The sequence below is a fragment of the Podarcis cretensis genome (genome assembly GCF_951804945.1).
Source record: "Podarcis cretensis genome assembly, chromosome: 15".
NCBI classification, from domain to species: Eukaryota; Metazoa; Chordata; class Lepidosauria; order Squamata; family Lacertidae; genus Podarcis; species Podarcis cretensis.
The window spans coordinates 8,967,536-8,987,586 of record NC_137185.1 but is presented as its reverse complement, the minus strand read 5'-3'; the positions used below and the strand labels follow the sequence as shown (position 1 = coordinate 8,987,586).

Below are 20,051 nucleotides of genomic sequence, written 5' to 3'. Positions count from 1 at the left end.
TAGACCAGTGTTTCCCAACCTTGGGCCTCCAGCTGTTTTTGAACTACAACTCCCATCATCCCTGACTAGCAAGACCAGTGGCAAGGGATGATGGGAATTGTAGTTCAAAAACAGCTGGAGGCCCAAGGTTGGGAAACGCTGCTTTAGACCAACTCCCTGCAATGCAGGAATCTCAGCTAACACATCCATGGCATGATGAATCATTGGACTACAACTCCCATCACCCCTAGTCACTAACCATGCTGGCTGGGACTGTTGGTTTTGGGAGTCCATCTGCATCTGGAGGGTTGCAGGTTCTCATTCCCTGTGGTCGATCCTTCCATTTTATTTTATTTTTATTTTTAAAAAGAGAGACGCATGCTGCCAATGACTGCATTGAATGCTGCAACTCACAATTTTCTGTGCGTGAGAATTTCTCATGGAAAATCACATGCAATGCCAATTTGCTGGTAAGTCTCTCTATCTCTTTTTTTAGACTAATTGGGTTTTTATTGTATCATATGTTGAAAACTCTTAATAAAATTGATATAAGAATAGAAGGCCACAGGTTCCCCACCCCTGACCCTGATGGTAGTTCATTAATTATTATTTTATAACGGCGCTGTATTTTATGGTGTGATCTATTTTTACGTTGCCTCGAGGGCAATTTAAGTCAAAAAGCCACGGTGCAAATGTTCTAAATAAGATTAAAAACTTCAAGGAAATCCCCAATGTCGCCGCTACCAAAGAAATTACCGTCATCTACGTAAAATGAAAAATCAAAACAAAGGAGGTTCTTACTGTTGTCATGCCTATGGCCTGGGTAAATGATCCTGAAGACGTAATCTGCAGCCGTCTCCATAGCCACCGGCATTTCTTCCAGATCCACAGACCTGTTGTGGGTGTTCCGTTTCCGGAGTTTGGGGAAAACTTTGCCCTACAATGTAAAACAGGGCAATCCGACAGGATGTGACTCAGAGAGAGGCTGTAGTTCTAAATCCCTCTCTCATGACACTAGATCTCAGGGGATACCCGACAAAGCAGTAAATCCAGAGCAGGCCAAAGGAGGACTTCCTTGCAAGATGTGGAAGTCAATAGCCGGAAGAGGTGGCAAATGGAGCAGGGCAGTCTCTTTATCAATGGCTAAGATGAAACCTCCATGTTCAGAGGCAGTCTATCAGTGAGTACCAGTTGCCAAGGAGCAACAACTATCGGAGAGGGCAATATAACCTTCAAGGCCTGACTGGGGGCTTCTGAAGAGCATTCGGCTGGTCACTATGAGAATAGGCTTCTAGCTTAGATGGCACTTTGGTGCAATCTAGCAGGGCTCTTTTTGGCCTCTCATGGAGAAGGAGGAATGGTCTATCTTGCTCTGGCTATTTTTGATGTGCAACAAGGGCGTGTCATCAGTTATATAGCCATAATGGCACCCCCCACACACACACACACGAACACACAAAGGTCTGGGAAGGCTTGGATATCCTGGGGTTTGCCGATTGCATCCTCAAACAGTCCAAAGTGACTAACTGCGGGTGGTGGACTGGACTGGATATCCTGGAAAAGGGCACAGCTGGGTGGCTGGCTCCCAAGCAGCAGCGCTCCACCCTACAGTGGAGCAGTTCTCAGCAGCTGCTTGCCAAAATACAACCTCCCCCTTCATGAAATATAACCGAGTACTAGTTGGTTGGGCGAGGTACATAGCCGTCGAGAGCTGGTAAGCATATGGTTGGTTGAGACTGGAAGAGAGACCCTGATTGGACACAGCAGAGTGGGGAACTGGGCAGGTCGATGGGGCCGCCCACCTATCAATTGCCGCTTGAAATTAAACAGTGCAGGTATAAGCAAGCTTTGAAGGCCCAACAGGGAGTTGATTGCTGGGGCTGCAAAGCACCTCACACAGCTTATGGGGACTCTCTGCATGGATCCCTACAGGTGCCGCTGATAGATGGGGAGCCTGTGACTCTACAGATGCTGCTGGACTACAACTCCCATCATCCCTCTCCATCGGCTAATGCTGTGGCTGATGGGAACTGGAGTCCAGTGACAACACAAGGGCCGGAGGTTACCCATTACTGTCCTGTCAGGTCCATATGGAAGGCGTTATTTGCCAGGCTAGAGGTCTCACCTTTCCCTGCTGGGACCACAGTGGAGGCTCCAACTGTCCACGGGGCAGAAGGCCATTTTCAAGGCAAGAAAGGAAGGCAAGGAGGTGTCCGCCAGGCGGGAAGTGAAGCGGGGGCCGCTGGATGCCATCTTGACTCACCAGAACCAACGTCCCCCCTCGCTCTGCTGCAGGAATGAATATGCCTCAATGTTAGCTCTGTTTACGTAAGTCAAGAGGAATCTAAGTAGAGTGGTTAATGTGGGGGGAAAACCTGGCCATTGTGCACATTCCTACCAGGCTTCAGGGAGAATGTGCACATAACCTTTCCATGAATCACATTTCCTGGTCAATATTCATAAACCCAAAAGGCTTTGGAGAACGTGCATATTGCGACTGAATTTTGTACATTCTCTTATCATTGTGCATAATCCCCAACAAGTCTTGGAGAATGTGCATAATAATAATAATAATAATAATAATAATAATAATAATAATAAAAATTTATTTATATCCCGCCCTCCCCAGCCGAAGCCGGGCTCAGGGCGGCTAACAACACTAAAACAGTGCAACATTATAAAAACATTATAAAAATTAATTAAAATCAAAATTGATGGCAACCATAAACTAAAGTTTTGTAAAGATTGCCGAAGGAGGGAGTCAGGCTGTGCCCTGGCCAAAGGCCTGGTGGAACAGCTCTGTCTTGCAGGCCCTGCGGAAGGATGTCAAGTCCTGCAGGGCCCTTGTCTCTTGTGACAGAGCGTTCCACCAGGTTGGAGCCGCAACCGAAAAAGCCCTGGCTCTAGTTGAGGCCAGCCTAACCTCTCTGTGGCCTGGGACCTTCAAGATGTTTTTATTTGAAGACTGTAAGTTCCTCTGTGGGGCATACCAGGAGAGGCGGTCCCGTAGGTACGAGGGTCCTAGGCCGTATAGGGCTTTGAAGGTTAAAACCAGCACCTTAAACCTGATCCTGTACTCCACCGAGAGCCAGTGCAGCTGGTATAGCACTGGATGAATGTGATCGCGCAGCGAAGACCCCGTAAGGAGTCTCGCTGCGGCATTCTGCACCCGCTGGAGTTTCTGGGTCAGTCTCAAGGGCAGCCCCACGTAGAGCGAGTTACAATAATCCAGTCTGGAGGTGACCGTCGCATGGATCACAGTGGCTAGGTCAGGGAGAGAGAGGTAAGGAGATAAACGTTTGACCTCCCCAGGGTGCAAGCCTGGGCAGTGTGTATGGAGGATCTGGGCTGCCCAGACAACAAGACCCCACCTCTCGCCCTCAATGATGTGCATATTGTGACTGAATTTTGTACATTTCTGGGCAATATGCATTTTCTCCAGTCAATAGGAAGGTGTGTTGTGGGCCGTGTAAGATTAGGCAGCAGACCAGCAGCAGCCTGAGGAGTGCAGATTGCACACTGCTGAACAAGAAATTGGAAAAGGTGGCATGTGTCTTGGAGAATCTGCATACTGACCGGAGAAAGTGCATATGGTCCAGAAACCCTCTGGAAGGTCCCAGATTTCCCATGACAAAGGGTGTGTGATACTTACGTTGCTGATGGCAGTGGATGCACACGATTTGGCTAAATGGCACAATCAAGGCATAGTCCCAGTAGATGCTGAACGCATGTAATAAGATAAGCAAACAGAAATACAAGAGGTGATCATTTCTTCAAGGCCCTGTCAACCCAACATAAATTTGTTTAATTACTAAAAAAAATAAAAATTGTCCAGTAGCACCTTAGAGAACAAGTAAGTTTGTTCTGGGTATAAGCTTTCGTGTGCATGCACACTTCTTCAGATACTTGTTTAATTACTGTTTGATTGATTTGCTTTTGTCAAGGCAAAGCACAACACACAAAATTAGTATCAGCACAAAGCACCCGCTTTGAGGCTAGAGGGGTTTTGCACATGCCCCTCTCTGCCCTCTGCCCAGGTGAGAAAGAGGCAGTATCAGGGTTCAAAGACACATCCTAGCCTGGGGAGCAACAAAGCAGAGCCAGGGAGGGGTGTGGCCTGCAAAGAGATCTGAAGGCCTGTGTCAAAGTGCGACCCAGTAATAAATCACACCATTCAAAGCTGAAGTTATCTCATAAAAAAAGATGTATTGCTTTTTTATGTATTGCTTTCTTTTTTGGTTTAATTGGGTGTTTTTTTTGTTGTTACTTATGTAACCTTTAAAATTTTAATAAAAATATTTTTAATAAAAACACAAAGCTGAAGTTATCTCTTTATTAGCAAAAGCACGATCTTCCCAGACTTGGCAGGAGATCAAGCAGCTCATTCCTAGTAATCTTACTCCATGAAAATCAGAGACTAAAGGCCTCCACCTCCCCACACCTGTTTATGTCTCCTCCTCTCCAGGACCTTCCCCAAGCAATCAGAGACTGTGCCTGCATGTAGCCTGCCACTGCTCCACCCATTTCAGCCCTCTTCTGGTTCTGGGAGACCAATGGGAAGGGGGGCTCGTTGCAACAGGAAGGAGAGACACCAGGGTCTCTTTACCAGCCAGACTCCCCTCTGCCTCTTGTCTTCTCCTGCTTCAGCTTCTGCCTCTGATTCTGGACTTCCCTCTGCCACCAATTCTCCCCGCTCACTAAGCCCTGTTACCCCTCATCTTCCGAAACCACCTCCTCTCCCCAGTCTTCTCCCTCTTCTCCCTCACTGTCAGCCCACCACCACTCCCTGGGCTCTGAGTCTTCTTCCCTTGGGGGTTCCCCAGCTGGTTCCTTTCAGCGTTCCTAGGTGTCCAGCCAGTCTGTGACAGCCAGGCACAGAGCCCCGGGAGGACCACATCTGCACTCCCCTCCCAGGCCTGAGGTTCCCCACTGGTGCATTACAGCGAATGGGGCGCTTGCCTCAAACAAGCCCAGTCTGCCCTCAGCCAGCCCCCCGCCTGCCAGACTTCTTTCTTACACCCAGCAGTTGCAAGGGCCACTACTGCGTCTTACCTTTTCTCAAGCTCCGAGTCCCCCAGCGTCCCGTTCATGAGCTGGTTCGGCGTCCATTTCAGAGTCAGGGAATTGGCCGACTGGTGGAGAGAGAGGTAGCCTGGGATGGCCTCCATGTCATCTTTCTGTTTGGGAAGCCAGCCAAATAATAAGGAGAGGAAATGGTTTAGGACAAATGTAGGAGAAAGAGAGCAACGTTGTGCACTGCAAAAACGAGAAGAGCCCTGGTCAGCCCAGACACTGAGGTCCAGCTCCAAGGGCCTTCTGGTAGTTCCCTCCCTGCAAGAAGTGAGGTTACAAGGAACCAGGCAGAGGGCCTTCTTGGTAGTGGCACCCACCCTGTGGAACGCCCTCCCATCAGATGTCAAGGAAATAAACAACTATCTGACTTTTAGAAGACTTCTGAAGGCAGCCCTGCTTAGGGAAGTTTTTAACATTTGATGTTCTATTGAGCTTTCATATTCTGTTGGGAGCCGACCAGAGTGGCTGGGGAAACCCAGTCAGATGAGCAGGGAATAGATAATAAATTATTATAATAATATTATTATTATTAGGGACACTGCTTCTGCGCATCCCATCCCCAAAGGGCCTCAAACCTTTCAACAGCACGGCTTTGAACTGGAAAGAAACTGGGAACAGGTGAGGCCCTGGGCTGCAAATCAGAAAGCAAGCAGAGAAAAGTCTTTTGCGCCCTCTCTCATAGCACTAGAACATTTTCCTCCAAGAATTGATTTAATCTTCTATTAACGCCATCCAAGCCATTAGTCATCACTGCCTCCTCTGGGAGAGAGTCCCGCAATTTAACTATGCCCTGACTGTGCGAAGAAGGACTTTATTTCATCAGTCCTGAATCTCCCGACATCCAGCTTCCGTAGATGTCCCACCAATTCTATTGTTAGGAGAGAGGGAGGTATAACATTTCTCTGTTGTTTGTCCTCAACTTCGAATGCACAGCCAGCTTCTAGGCAGCTGTGAAGGATCAGTAAGGCTGCGAGATGTCCTGCTGAGCACAGCAAAGAGACAGAGAGCGAGGGAGAGGAAAGGGGACCAAAAATAGGAGACATGTGATGTCAAAGCCGGGGTCTCCTTGACCCAGGTACCTAGATGTAAATGAAGCCAACATTCTGGTCTTCCCTTCATTGACTTGCATGAATTGGTGACTCATCGCAATGCTTCCAACCCTCTCTGTCCTGTTTGTGACTCATGTCTTTAAATGAATTCCCTTGTCAGTGTCCACTTCATATCTTTTAATTCTGACGTGAAGCGGCACATGTCCCCAGCTGGCTTGTGATGATGCACTTAACAGCCAAGATTCTGGAGAGATCGTGATATTGGCAAACGAGGTGAATTAATATATACCCCTCACCAGACTCTTTTCTCTCCTTCAGTACATTGTTGGGATTATCAAGGCGACAGGCTAAAAGTGACTTAAACTTGGGTTCATCTGCACTGCACATTTAAAGCAGTATCATACCACTCTGGACACTCATGGCCTGCCCCTAGAGAATCCTGGGAACTGTAGTTTGTTGAGGGTGCTGAGAGTTGCAAGGAGACCCCTATTCCCCTCCCAGAGCTACAATTCCCAGAGATTCCCATGGAGAGTTATTTGGGTGAAGGCCCAGCTGCTTAAAGGGGTATGATACTGCTTTAAAGGTACAGCAGGGCTGGGTAACATCTGGTTTTCAGCATTGCGATATATCAGTAGCTAAATACGTGATATGCTGATACAATGGAATCCTGGTTCTTGAATGGCTTAGTTGATGAACAAATTGGCTTCCAAATGCTGAAAACCCGGAAGTAAGTGTTGCAGTTTTCGAACGTTTGTCGGAAGCCAAACGTCCGACGCAGCTCCTGCAGCCAATCGGAAACTGCGCCTTGGTTTTAGAATGGTTTTGGGAGTCGAACGGACTTCCGGAATGGATTAAGTTCAAGAACCAAGGTTCCACTGTATATCACAGTATGGAATGTATCTCAGCTGCTTCTTTCTCTCCACCTTAGGGGAGGAAGAAGCAGCTGAGATACATCACCCTAGCCCTACTGAACAAGCCCCCATACCCCTCTAGCTCACGCAAGTCGGGGGGCAGGATCTGTATGGGGGCTTGCTGTATGGGGGCTGGGAACAGAAGCAGGATTCCTGGCACGGTTTCCTCTTTCTAACACCAATATGAAATGTCACCCCAGGCAGATGTGCTCCTCTGCCCCACGCCACACGATCCAAGCACTTACGGGCTGAACCAGGACGTTGTTCTTTCCATACAGCAAGTGCGTCCGGGAATTCTGGTGCAATGACTCGACGTAATCCCTAGCCGAGGCAGCAAAGCGATCCTCCGACATGCTTCCGCTGGAGTGCCGTTTCCGTATCTGGGGGGGGGGGGACACGTAAGGATACCGTTGCGTTGGCTGCAATGGGCAACTGTGAATAACCTGCTTTGTTGAGATAGGCGGCCTCACATTAATTATATTTTCATTGTTAAGTTGTGGTTATTCCTTGGCCCAGAGTTTCCCAAGCTTGGGTCTCCTGTTGGTTTTTGGACTACAACTCCCATCATCCCTTGCTAGCAGGGATGATGGGAACTGTAGTCCAAAAACAGCCGAGGACCCAAGTTTGAGAAACTCTGCCCTAACCCAAATGGAGTTTTGAAGGGCACGATCTCCTCATATCGATCTGCATTTGCTGCCACAACTTTTTGGGGGGGGGGGTGGGGGAGCACAGCAAGGAACGAGACTCAAGCAATCGCCTGATCCTGTCCCCGTGGTCATGCTGGTTCAATGGGCAATGGTGATACAAGACACCAAAGAGAAGTGCCCTTTTCTGGGGTGGGGGAAAGCTTCGCCCCATATTAGATTTCTGAAAGAGGAACAGCGCCGCATTTCGCAGCAAGGCCGCCATCTGAATTCCTCAGAAGGAAATCCTACTGATTTTGATGGGCTTCACTGTCCAAGGAAGAGTATTCAGAAGTCCAGCTATATTTTAATGTTCAGTTTTATGCTTCTGGAAGAAGAAGAAGAAGAAGAAGGAGGAGGAGGAGGAGGAGGAGAATAGCATACCACCCATCTGATTTGGTTACACCAGCAATTCTGGGCAGCTTCCAACAAATATAAAAGCATAATAAAACACTGAACATTAAAAAATTTCCCTATACATGCAAAAAGTGACTTTCCTTCAAGTAAGCCCAATACTTGCAGAGGGGGGAATTTTGTTGTGGGGGGAGAGAATCCCTTGTTGCATAGAAGCACAGCCTATGAATGAATGCACTACAATCCTCCTGCAGGAATTGGACTGGACGGCCCCTTGGATCACTTTTAGTTCTATGAATATATATATATATATTGCAGGTTGATCCCTATATGGAACAGCTGCACATTCCTCAGAGTCCCTTCCAGTTCTACAATTCAATGATTCTATAGTATTTCCAGTCTGAGGGGTGGGTGCCCCCTAAGGAGTCCCATCAGTGGAAGCCCTGCACAAGAACCTTTGCTTTTGCAATGGGCTTCCCACTCCCACCCCACCCCACTCTCCTCCCTCTGTGCCTCCCCTGCACCCCAAAATCAGCTCAAGAGGACTCAGGCGAAACCCCAGAACACTGCACAGGGGGAGGTTGTTCTGTCTGGCAAGCTGAAAAGCTCGCACGGAAAGCACGTTCAACATAGCACAAAGTTGAATTCCTCCCAATGCTTCCACACTGCATTTCAAGCACACCCTCCCCAGATAATTCTGAGAACCGTAGTCTGCCCCCCCCCCCGTACCCACAGAAATCCAATTCCCAGAGCCCTTAACAAACTACACTTCCAAGGATTCGTGGGGTAGAGCTGTGCTTCAAAAGTGCCCTAAACATACAGTGGGCATGCAGCCTAAATGGGTTATAACCATTTTTGGCCACACCCTTCCAGATATTCTGGACTTCAGCTCCCATCATCTGGCTGGGCCTGATGGAAGCTATAGCCCCCAAACATCTGAAGGGCCATGGGATGGAAAAGGCTGCGCTGCCACATCAGGGAGAAAAAAGGACCCACTCCTAACGCTGGCCGTTTGGACGGAGAGTCTTGCCGGCCGTGGGCTCCGTGGATGCGATGCCGTTGGACCAGTTCGTCAGCCGAGGGGTCTGTCCAGAAGTGGTCGGCTGTTTTCAGCTTGGTGTATTCCAGGGCACAGGGTCCAACTGAGAACAGACCAGAGAGAGAGAGAGAGAGAATGGAATTGGGAAACTCCTTTTGCCTTCTCAGGGGTGGAAGAAAGCCAGTAGCTTCTCCTCAGCTAAAGAGATCTAAGCCAGTGATGGGGGCTCCAGATGTTGTGGGACTCCCAACACCCATCATCCTTGACTACTGGGCCATACTGGCTTTGGCTGGTGGGATCTGGAGTACAAAGACGTCCGGAGGACCTCATCCCTGGTCTAAAGGAACAGGCAAATAAATTGTTTCCCAGGTTATCTCAAATTTGGGTACTGCTTGATTTCCACTGGCAGAAGAGCAACATCTTTACTTTTCGCTCAGGGAAACTCTTCAGGGTGGCAGGAGCTTCTCGGTGGTGGCCCTCAGATTACACAACTAATTGCCTGTGGATGTCTGCCAAATCCAGCATCTTGACCCTTGGCAAAACAGGATTTAAATACCTATCAGCCTTTATATCAGGGACAGCTAATAGTGGTGCCCTTCAGCTGCTGTGGACTACAACTCCCAGCATCCCTAACCACTGGCCATGTTGCCTGGGGCTGATGGGAGTTGGAGTCCAATAATGATGTCTAGAGAGTCACAGGTTCCCCAGACCCAGCTACATAGAACATATAACCCACTCCTCTTTTACCAGAAAAGGAAAATTGGGATTTTTAAATTGTTGATGCTGATGCCAAAAGCTCAGCTGTGCCTCAGATAGAGCCCATCGCTTCTCGAAACCTCCTCTCCCTTCCTCTCCCCGAATCCTTGCTCCTTCCTTTGGTGCAATAGCATCACGTTTCTTGACTCACGTTCATCATCTGTGCAAACGCCTTTTTGGCGAACCACATGGGGACTGTCAAAACAGCGCTCTTCCAAAGCACACAGAAATAACATTTGAAAGATGCTCACCCAGCAGGCAAGCCAAGATGGGCCCACAGACCGGATCTGCCAGCAGAGCTTCTCTCTCGTAATATTTGCTGGAAGAGAGCAACCACACAAAACGACCGGCGATAAAATAACATTTACCTTTCAATGAAAAAAAGGAGCACGGGCGTTAATGAAGTTTGCCGTGCGGAGGAGAGAGAGGCTCTTCCAGTTATTATTATTTAAACACAGGCCACGTTTTGAAAGGAGCGAAGCCTGAAACAAAAAAAGCAGGGCTGGCTTTCTTTCACAGGGGCCCCTGCCTTATATACCCTGGCAAAGCATTTGCTCCTTGAGCCTAGGGTTGCCTGCTCAGACTGGCAGCCGTTCTCCAGGCCAGAGTGGAGGCTGGTGCCTTACGGCGAATGGGAGGTATGCTCCACCAACCTCAGTTTGCCCTCATACTTCTTAGCTCAGCTGCTTAGAGCAGGCATAGGCAACCTCAGCCCTCTGGATGTTTTGGGACTACAATTCCCATCATCCCTGACCACTGGGCCTGTTAGCTAAGGATCATGGGAGTTGTAGTCCCAAAATATCTGGCGGGCCGAGGTTGCCTATGCCTGGGCTTAGAGCGTGGGTGCTGATAATGCCAAGGCTGCAGGCTCTATCCCTGCATATTCTTGAATCACAGGTGGTTGGACCTGACGATCCTCAGGGTCCCTTCCGTCTAAAAGGTAAAGTGACCCCTGACCATTAGGTCCAGTCGTGGCCGACTCTGGGGTTGCGGCGCTCATCTCGCTCTATGTGATGAGGGAGCCGGCGTACAGCTTCCGGGTCATGTGACCAGCATGACTAAGCCGCTTCTGGTGAACCAGAGCAGCGCACGGAAACGCCGTTTACCTTCCCACCGGAGTGGTACCTATTTATCTACTTGCACTTTGACGTACTTTCATACTGCTAGGTTGGCAGGAGCAGGGACTGAGCAATGGGAGCTCACCCCGTTGCGGGGATTCGAACCGCCGACCTTCTGATCGGCAAGCCCTAGGCTCTGTGGCTTAACCCACAGCGCCACCCGTGTCCCCCCTTCTGTCTACAATTCTACATCCCTCTGATTCTATGGTAGGAATGGTGGCATTTCACCACTAGAGGGAACAGGAGTCTTCACTCTTTCCCTAAGAGTGCTGATGTCATTCCCACCGCCCAGGAATATTTTCCTGGTTTTAAAAAAAAGAAGCCGTGGGCTGCCTTTGCAACTCCGTGGCCTGCCTTGGCTGCTGCCCATAAGGCAATTTTTTTACAAAAATGAAAGAGGCAGCATCAGGATTTGTTCGTACAGATTTGGGGGCACAGCACACAGGAGCCTCTCTTTAAGGCATATTGGTAACACGGAAAGGGAACTGGCGCAACGGAAGCCAGCTGCTCTGCGTCGACTAGTGAGAAGGAAAGCATCGTCTCTAGTTCCAGGGGTGCTGCTATTGATACTCAAAGATTATGCCCAATGCCAGAATAAAAGAAGTGTTTAAAAAAATCTAATCTAAAAAGAAACAGGAGCAAAGAGAAGAGAAGCAAAATGGAAAAAAGAAACAGAAGAAAGGAAAATAAAATAGATGATAGATAGATAGATAGATAGATAGATAGATAGATAGATGATAGACAGATGATAGATAGATAGATAGATAGATAGATAGATGATAGATAGATAGATAGATAGATGATAGACAGATGATAGATAGATAGATAGATAGATAGATAGATAGATGATAGATATAGATGATAGATAGATGATAGATAGATAGATAGATGATAGATAGATAGCTATAGCTATAGCTATAGCTATAGCTATAGCTATATCTATAGCTATAGCTATAGATATATAGATATTATAGATAGATAGATATAGATATATAACAGACAGATGATGGATAGATAGAGATAGATAGATACAGATTAGATAGATGAGAAAGAAAGAAAGAAGGAAGGAAGGAAGGAAGGAAGGAAGGAAGGAAAGAAAGAAAGAAAGAGAAAGAAAGAAAGAAGGACTCAGTCGAGTTGTGATTTTAATTTGTTTTAACTGTTTTTAACATTGCTTTTTAAATTAATATGGTCCATTCTGGAGTCTTAGGGTAAAAGATGGGCAATAAATCAAAATTATTACTAATGATGAGACAGCCTCCATTCATTGCTCTGCCCACTAGTGACACATGGCCTCTGAAACGTTGCCCAGAAAGGAATGCAGCCCTCAGGCTGAAAAAGGTCCCCCCCCCCCCAGCCATTGATAGCTTTTTTATAACGACGGCATGCGCCACTCGTGGCTCTCTTCCCTTTTGGAAAACAAAACAAAGCCAAGCTCCGGCACGTCCCTTACCTGCAATTGTCCACCACGTACTGCACAATCTTGTCCAGCACCCTTTCGATCAGAGCGGTGCGAACCCAGATGTGCTTGACGGCTTGTGGGGTCAGGGCAGGGGCTTTGCTCGTGGTGGACGCCTGCCTCTTGAGGGATTCCTGGCCAGCCGGCTGACTTCTCCTGCTATAGAGAAATAAAGAAAGCCCAAAAACTCTCAAAAAAGAGAGAGTTTAAAAGCTTCATCGCAAACACGGTTTAATTTGTCTGGAGAGGGACTGACAACTCTGTGCCCGCCCCAAATGCAAGGCCTGCATTCCCTCAAGGGGTCACTTCTGGGGGAAGAGCACCTATAAATGGCTGGTAGCCATTGACAGCCTTGTCCCTGATTTCGTCTAATCACCTTCAGAAGTCCTCCAAGCTGGTGGCCATCCCCGCCTCCTGTGGCAGTGAGTTCCACAGTTTATGCGCTCCATAAACTTCCTTCGATCTGCCCTGAATTGTCCGACATTTGGCTCCATTGGATATCTCCCTGTTCTAGCATTAGGCAGGTGTTTGAACCACACTTGTGATGTTGTTATGTTCACCCTGTGCTCGTGCGTTGACTGGAGCTACCATTTCCAAACCAGAAGGCCTAATTGGTCTGTTTTCGAAAGAGTGTCAAAGCAACAGCTGATAGGAGAACATGCTAGCAGTAAAACAAGCCTTACTTACATTAGTAAACTAATTTAAACTGGAGAGGATGGATGTGGGGGGTGGGCGGCAAGGAGGAGGAGAAAAATAATCCATCAGAAACATTTTTGCTCCCTCCTTCAATCTGCCGGACTATGGGGAAAGAAAATAAAAACCCTTATTTGTCTAGCTCAGCCTTTGGCAATATGGTGCATGCTCTGGACTACAACTCCCAGCAGTCCCTGGGAGCTGGGGCTGATGGGAGTTGTAGTCCTAAACATCCAGAAGGCTGTAGGCTGGACTACCCCACCTTATTCTCACTTGACATAAACTAGTAACCTGAGGAGAGAAAGAGGCGCTGGCTGATAGCTGAAACTCCTCACTATATTCTCCAGCTTTCTTAAAGGTGACCTGAAAAGGGAAAAAAGAAGGATGGATTCTTTTGAGGGTGGGTGTTTGTGTATGAGAGTGCACATGGGCACACTTGCACTTTTGGGGGTCATGCCTTTGGGGTCTGGGCTAACACAGACAAAACAGTCAGCACCTAGAACAGTGTGTTCCCAGGGAATTCTGGGTTAAACCGGAACAAGTCTCAGAGGAGAAGGGGTGCGAGAGAGATCGGCTCCCCCCCCCCATAACACCTTGCCAATTTGAGTAGCCTCCTAGAGCATTCACAAAAACAAAGGATGGCCTGATTTTGACAGAAACGATAAATATTGCTAAATAAACAATTGTTGTCCAAAATTGATGATACTGGAAAACTAATGGTACGGAATATAGCTATAATGGAGAAAATTATGCATAATTTGCGATTTTAGGAAGGACTAGAACACTTTTTAAAATGCTTTGGCATTCTTTTATGCCCAACCATCATTTTCAAGACAATCCTTGTCACCAGTTTAGCAATTCAGGAACTATACTTGATAATCTGATAATACAGATAGTCCTTACTTGGATTTTGTTATTTTAACCCCGTGTTAAAACCCGAGCGACTGTACTCATTTTGTGTGCCTATTTTATAGTTTTCTTTTTTCACCTTTTGATTTCTGTCTGCTGTTACGAGTTGTTCTCTCCATTTTATATACGTTATAAAATGTTTGTTTGTTTGTTTTTAAAATAAACACTCCCCCTCCCCTTTCAGCACTGATTTAATATCTGCTGCATAGCCATTGTGGAACCTTTTCACATCACCACATGGGCTATTTAAATATAAACTTGTTCAAAATGTGGCAGCACAGCTGAAGCAAATATTTAAACAGGGCAAGGAATAAAAGGACCCGAAAAACCTGTCTGAGATGACCTCTTAAGAGTGCAAGTAAGGTCTCTCTTAGCCTTGCAATGCGTGCCTAGAGCCAGTCTGTTAAAATGTGCTCCTGCAAATTGGCATCAAGGCCGGGGGGGGGGGGCATGAGAGTGCTGGGGTCCTTGGCCGCTGCGCAAGGATACCGCCCCACAACATAGCTGTCAACCTTCCCTTTTTTTGCGGGAAATTCCCTTATTCCAGCGCCGTTTCCCGCTGCTTTCCCGGATTGTTAGATATCCCGTAAACTGTCCCCGGGACAAGTGAGGCTGCTGATCCCTTATTTTCGAGGCTGCTGGTCCCTTATTTTCAAATCTGAAAGTTGACAGCTATGCCCCCCAATGCCAGCCCTTTGCAGTGTGCAGAAATCAACACGCTCCAGTCTTTCAGCTGAAAACACTGCAGATCTATCTCCGGGACTGGGCTGGGGGACGGGCGGGCAAACTCTGCAAAACAAGGTTTCGTCACTGAGCTGCGGACTCCCTTCGGAGGCGGACCTTAACCCTCACCTGCCTTCTACCTGCTGCAGCAGCTCCTGGGCTTTCCTGCACACGTCGCTGGCAACGTCGTACGTCTTGCCGACCTTGGTGAAGAGGGCGGCGATCTTGTCGGTCCGCAGGAAGCCGGCTGCCCGTCTCTTGAGCATGTGCAGAAGGCAAGCTTCCACCACCCCTGGGAGGAGAGAAGAAGGCAAGAGTGTCAAGGAGCAAACCCCACTCCGCTGCAGAGTTCTGTGGTCTCAGAGCAAACACAGGCTCCTGTTTAACAATAGGAGCAAAAGGACGGTGTAGTTCTGGTGTGGGTGTCCCCGGAAGCTCAGGGTGGATGGACTCAGTGGTCCATCAACCATAGCCAGGTATAAAATAAGAGCCTGGATGGCGAAGACTACAAGGCTACAAGATGGAGCTTCAGGAGGAGGAGCCAATTGCTTAACTGCATTCCATCCTAAGCTATGACCTGGGATGAGCTGGGCATACAAATGAAGAACTACCTCAGACTACCATCAGGCTCCTGTCGCAAAACACAATGACAGTGGCTGTGGTTCAGTGTTAGAAACTCAGATGTATAAGCTAGGTGCCAAATAGCTCCTTAAAGGTAAAGGTAAAGGGACCCCTGACCATTAGGTCTAGTCGCGGACAACAATGGGGTTGCGGCTCTCATCTCGCTTTATTGGCAGAGGGAGCTTCCGGGTCATGTGGCCAGCATGACTAAGCCGCTTCTGGCGAACCAGAGCAGCGCACGGAAACGCCGTTTACCTTCCCGCCAGAGCGGTACCTATTTATCTACTTGCACTTTGACGTGCTTTCAAACTGCTAGGTTGGCAGGAGCCGGGACCGAGCAACAGGAGCTCACCCCATCGCGGAGATTCGAACCGCCGGCCTTCTGATCGGCAAGTCCTAGGCTCTGTGGTTTAACCCACAGACCAAGGTTAAAGTTGTCAAAACAGAATATCTAGTTGCCATTTTGGGGCAAGACAGCTCTCAAGTCTTATTTTTTCAAATGATGGACTGACTATGATTGATTCTCTATTAAACATCCGGCTAGTTCAAGTGGCAACCTAAAGCTAGGTCAAGAACCTTGGCAACTTAAAAGAAGAAAAGTCACTTGATCCAGAGACATTGGCCTATTCTGACCTCTTTTTCTTAATGGTGATTGCTGCTGCTCAGGCTGCACAGAAAAAGCATTTTGGGTCCAGAAATTCATGCCCATTGTGCAGACAAAAAAGAGATAGAATTCTAAGGGAGAGGGTATTAGTGTGTGAAAACAGTCCAGATCCAAGGATTCCCCAGGCATGCACCTCCAGATGGTGGAGGTGTCAGGCTGGGACATCCTGGCACCCAGGCATCTTCACGTGGACAATAGCCAGGTGCAAAATGCGCCAAGCGCCAGGCTCATTTCAAACACTGCTGTTGCTTGCAAGCAAGGAAGAGCTCTTCATTCTGGCTAAGAGCAGGACAGGCTCAGCAAAGTCCAGAAGTCGAGATTCCAAGGCACACGATCAACGGAAGAGGTTCACAACCAAACAGAAGACGTCCCAATAGTGGACATGCCCCTCCCACCAAGCTTTTAAAGATGAGGCAGCATGAGCAGGACCCTCTTGCCCAGCTGGCCTGCTGTGTGCCCACATGTATGGCTCACCTGGGCAGGTGCATGAACTGATCCCACCTATGAAGGCAGCGCCTGGTTCTCAGTGAGAAGACAGAGCCCTGTCCCTTCCATTTCCTCCTTTTTCCCCCTATCTGAAGCTGCCAGGCCAGACCAGATCCGAGCGGGGCAGAAGGCTCCCATGGCAACGAGAGATTAGGGATTCAAACGCATCTGTTTATAGCCCACGTAAATTTCCAGTGTGCCCATTCCAAAGCATAAAAGGTAAAGGTAAAGGGACCCCTGACCATGAGGTCCAGTCGTGACTGACTCTGGGGCTGCAGCGCTCATCTCGCTTTATTGGCCGAGGGAGCCAAGTGTACAGCTTCCGGGTCATGTGGCCAGCATGACTAAGCCGCTTCTGGCAAACCAGAGCAGCGCACGGAAACACCGTTTACCTTCCCTCTGGAGTAGTACCTATTTATCTACTTGCACTTTGACGCGCTTTCGAAATGCTAGGTTGGCAGGAGCAGGGACCGAGCAACGGGACCTCACCCCGTCGCGGGGATTCGAACCGCCGACCTTCTGATCGGCAAGTCCTAGGTTCTGTGGTTTAACACACAGCGATACCCCCTCCCTATTTCCTTGTGGGTCTGCCCAAAATCCCTTCCTGGAGCAACAAACATAAAGGGCTCCCGCGGCAGACCAGGCGATACGGATTGAGATTCCTGAAGGACCCCAGCACTGCTTTTGATCACCCGGAAGCAAGAAGTGTTTAACAACTCTGAGGCACCGATAAAGAAGTCCGAAACGTGCTTGCAAAATTACTGGAGGCTGAATTTAGCTTTTCCACACACACCCCCACCCTTCACGATGAGTTCTCCTGCCGCTTCAGAAGATGCCCACGTATTGAATTCTGTAGTTACCAAGTGGACTGAGCCGCATCGCAATCTTGGCGCTTAACACCCATGGAATGTTTCATCCATGATCAACCCCAGTTGATCAGTGATTAAATTCAGAAAGGGAAGAAAGAGGCAGGGAGCACGGACATCTCAGAGACAGAATCCTCCGCCCCCCTCCCTGGTCGCTCCTCCATCCCCCACAGCCCTCCCAAAGAAAATGATAGCATAAAGCGGATTGCCTCTTTTCCAGATTGATCTGACCACAAGTGCTTGCCTTTGCCTGTGTCAATTACTGAGAGCAACCTCTGGGGAAAGAAACTCGCATTTTGCAGCCTTTTTTGGGGGGGAAAGGGAGGAGGGTGGGGGAGAAAAGCATTATCCATTGGGAAGATAGGCTTCATTTTGCTTTTTTTTTAAAGGAAAAAAAGGCTGAACATCTCAGACCCAAACTCGGAACATTCGTAGCACGGCAGTGGAAAAATACCAAGCCTTTGCATTCACACCCAGGCATGGCTGGAGAAAAATCACACATTTCATTCAAACATGTAAGGCGAGTGAGGGAGAGGAAACTCTGCGTCTTTTTTTGGGGGGGGGGGAATCTTTCTGTGACTTACACAGCTCCATCAATAAGCACCAAAGGCTCTGAGAAAATGAAGCATGACTCCGCAGGCTCTGTTTTCATTCTGTGTTCGTGAAAATTTGTGCTCATGGTTGTATTGGGGTTGGTTATAACGCCACTTTCCCTCCTGTTTGCACTTTAAAAGGTTTTGCACCCTGCATCGTATCTAATTGGAACGTGCCCTGAAGCTTCCTGCTGAAATCCGGTAACTTTTCATACCACAAAACGTTCCGGAGTTTTGTGTTCTGTCCCACTTTTGCTGCGGGCTCTCCTTCCTTTGGAGGTTTTTAAGCAGAGGCTGGATGGCCATCTGTTATGTGTGCTTTAAGCTGCGATTCTCTGCGCTGCGGCGGGTTGGACTAGATGACCCTCGGGTTCCCTTCCAACAATTCTATGATTCTAGGAAGAGCGCCCCTCCAGGTGACAATAATGGGGAAGACTCACAGGAATGACGTGCAGACAGGGCAGTATAAATCCAGTAGAGATCCACCACTAAGCGACCATTATAGCATCAATGACATGTTACTGAATACACATGCCCCCCCAAAAAAAGTCTAGAGAGGTCCTTACACCAGTGGGGAGAACTTCCTGCTTTTCTTACCCTGCCAGTCACAGCTCCCCAGTCTTAACCATATGGAGCTAACTGGGTTAGATGGGAGGAGGGTCTTTTCGGTGGTGACCTCCACCCACCCCAAATCATGGAATGCTTCCCCGAGTGAGGCCCTCCTGGTGCCGACATTACTGTCCAAATTTACTCCCAGAGATTCAGGCTGCATACACACAACACCTTTAAAGCATGTGGCATCCCTGGACACCTACTGGCACTGTGGTATGCCTGGGGTGGCACTAAAACATACGATCTGGCCATTCCCTAGAGTGGCACCTTTCTAGATGAAAGTCACCGCCTTGGAAAATCCCTAAAGCGGTCAGATACTCATGTGTCAGAAGCCGGAATCATGCATAGGTCAGCAATAAAACACTGAGTGAAGTTAACTCTTTATTCAAAGAAAGAAAACAGCGTGGGCCTAGTGATCACAGCAACTCTTCTCAGCAGGGAACTGTCCCAATGAGGCAGTCACGAGGAGTGAAAATCCCCGCCTTCCCACTGCTCTCTAAGGCTCCTCCTACCCAGTTCCTTCCCAAGCAATCTGAGGCTCCGTTGTCTTGTCTCTCTTTGCTCTGCCCTCTTCATACCTCTGCAGGGTCTGGGAGACCAGAGGGAAAGGGAGCTGGTCACAGCAGCAGGAGGAGAGCTCCTGGCTCCTGTTGCAGCCTGCCTCATCTCTGCCTCTTGACCTCACCCTCTCCGCTTCTGCCTCTGATTCTGGACTGCTCTCTGACATAGCCTCTTCCTGCTCATGAAAGCAAGAGACTCTTAATCTCAGGGTTGTGGGTTCGAGCAAAAAGTTACCTGCATTGCAGGAGGGCGGAATAGATGACCCTCGTGGTCCCTCCCAACTCTTAAATTCTATGATCCTAAACCCTGTCACCTCTCCTACTGCTGATACTTCTCCCTCGCAGTCTGCTCCCTCTTCTCCCTCTGACCACTGATCGTCGTCCCGCCACCAATCCCCTGGCTCTGAGCCTTCTTCCCTTTGGGGTCCCCCAGCTCGTGTCACTCACCACTTCTCTGCCTCTAGCCAGTCCATGATGCCATGCTATATACACAGTAACATCCCAATGATCTGGGCCTTGACAGAGGGGCAAAGTTAAGTGGACTCTACATTGGTGGCCAAAAGGCTAGTATTGCAATACTGGAAGGAACATAAATCTTGTTGCAATTCTTATCCACTATTGCAGCCCGTGAAAAAGGTACCTTTAGTGGCCGCCAAAAGAGAACAAACACTCGGAACATTTGTGTTCTGTACTTGGAATTATTTGCAAGATCTGTCCCACAGGCTCTGCTGGAGCCAATTCCCTCCCCCTTTTTCTTCTCTTCCTCTCTCCCTCTCGTTTATGACATCGGGTGAGGGGCAGGCAAATCTTCAGCTGAGCCAAAGGAGGTTTGCAGTCACCTGATCAGCGGGTTGTCAGGGGCCTGTACGGTGCTTTGCAAGCCCAGACAACACGTCGTTCTCC

At 48.5% G+C, this 20,051-nt stretch overlaps 1 protein-coding gene across 8 annotated transcripts in view; it reads right to left on the bottom strand.

Annotated features, from left to right (window-relative positions):
• The window catches only part of SGSM2 (small G protein signaling modulator 2), an 83,517-nt gene that overhangs the window by 25,124 nt on the left and 38,342 nt on the right, over positions 1-20,051 (bottom strand). For 4 of the 8 annotated variants that reach the window (XM_079955446.1, XM_079955443.1, XM_079955441.1 and 1 more), the window contains exons 3-12: positions 14,876-15,038; positions 13,406-13,477; positions 12,416-12,580; positions 10,096-10,163; positions 9,046-9,191; positions 7,258-7,392; positions 5,032-5,156; positions 3,632-3,699; positions 2,105-2,268; positions 781-916 (exon numbers count right to left, since the gene is read on the bottom strand). In XM_079955446.1, the coding sequence (XP_079811572.1) occupies positions 781-916; positions 2,105-2,268; positions 3,632-3,699; positions 5,032-5,156; positions 7,258-7,392; positions 9,046-9,191; positions 10,096-10,163; positions 12,416-12,580; positions 13,406-13,477; positions 14,876-15,038 (1,242 nt within the window). The remainder of the gene's footprint in view (positions 1-780; positions 917-2,104; positions 2,269-3,631; positions 3,700-5,031; positions 5,157-7,257; positions 7,393-9,045; positions 9,192-10,095; positions 10,164-12,415; positions 12,581-13,405; positions 13,478-14,875; positions 15,039-20,051) is intronic. The other 4 variants (XM_079955445.1, XM_079955448.1, XM_079955442.1 and 1 more) reach the window with 3 other exon arrangements.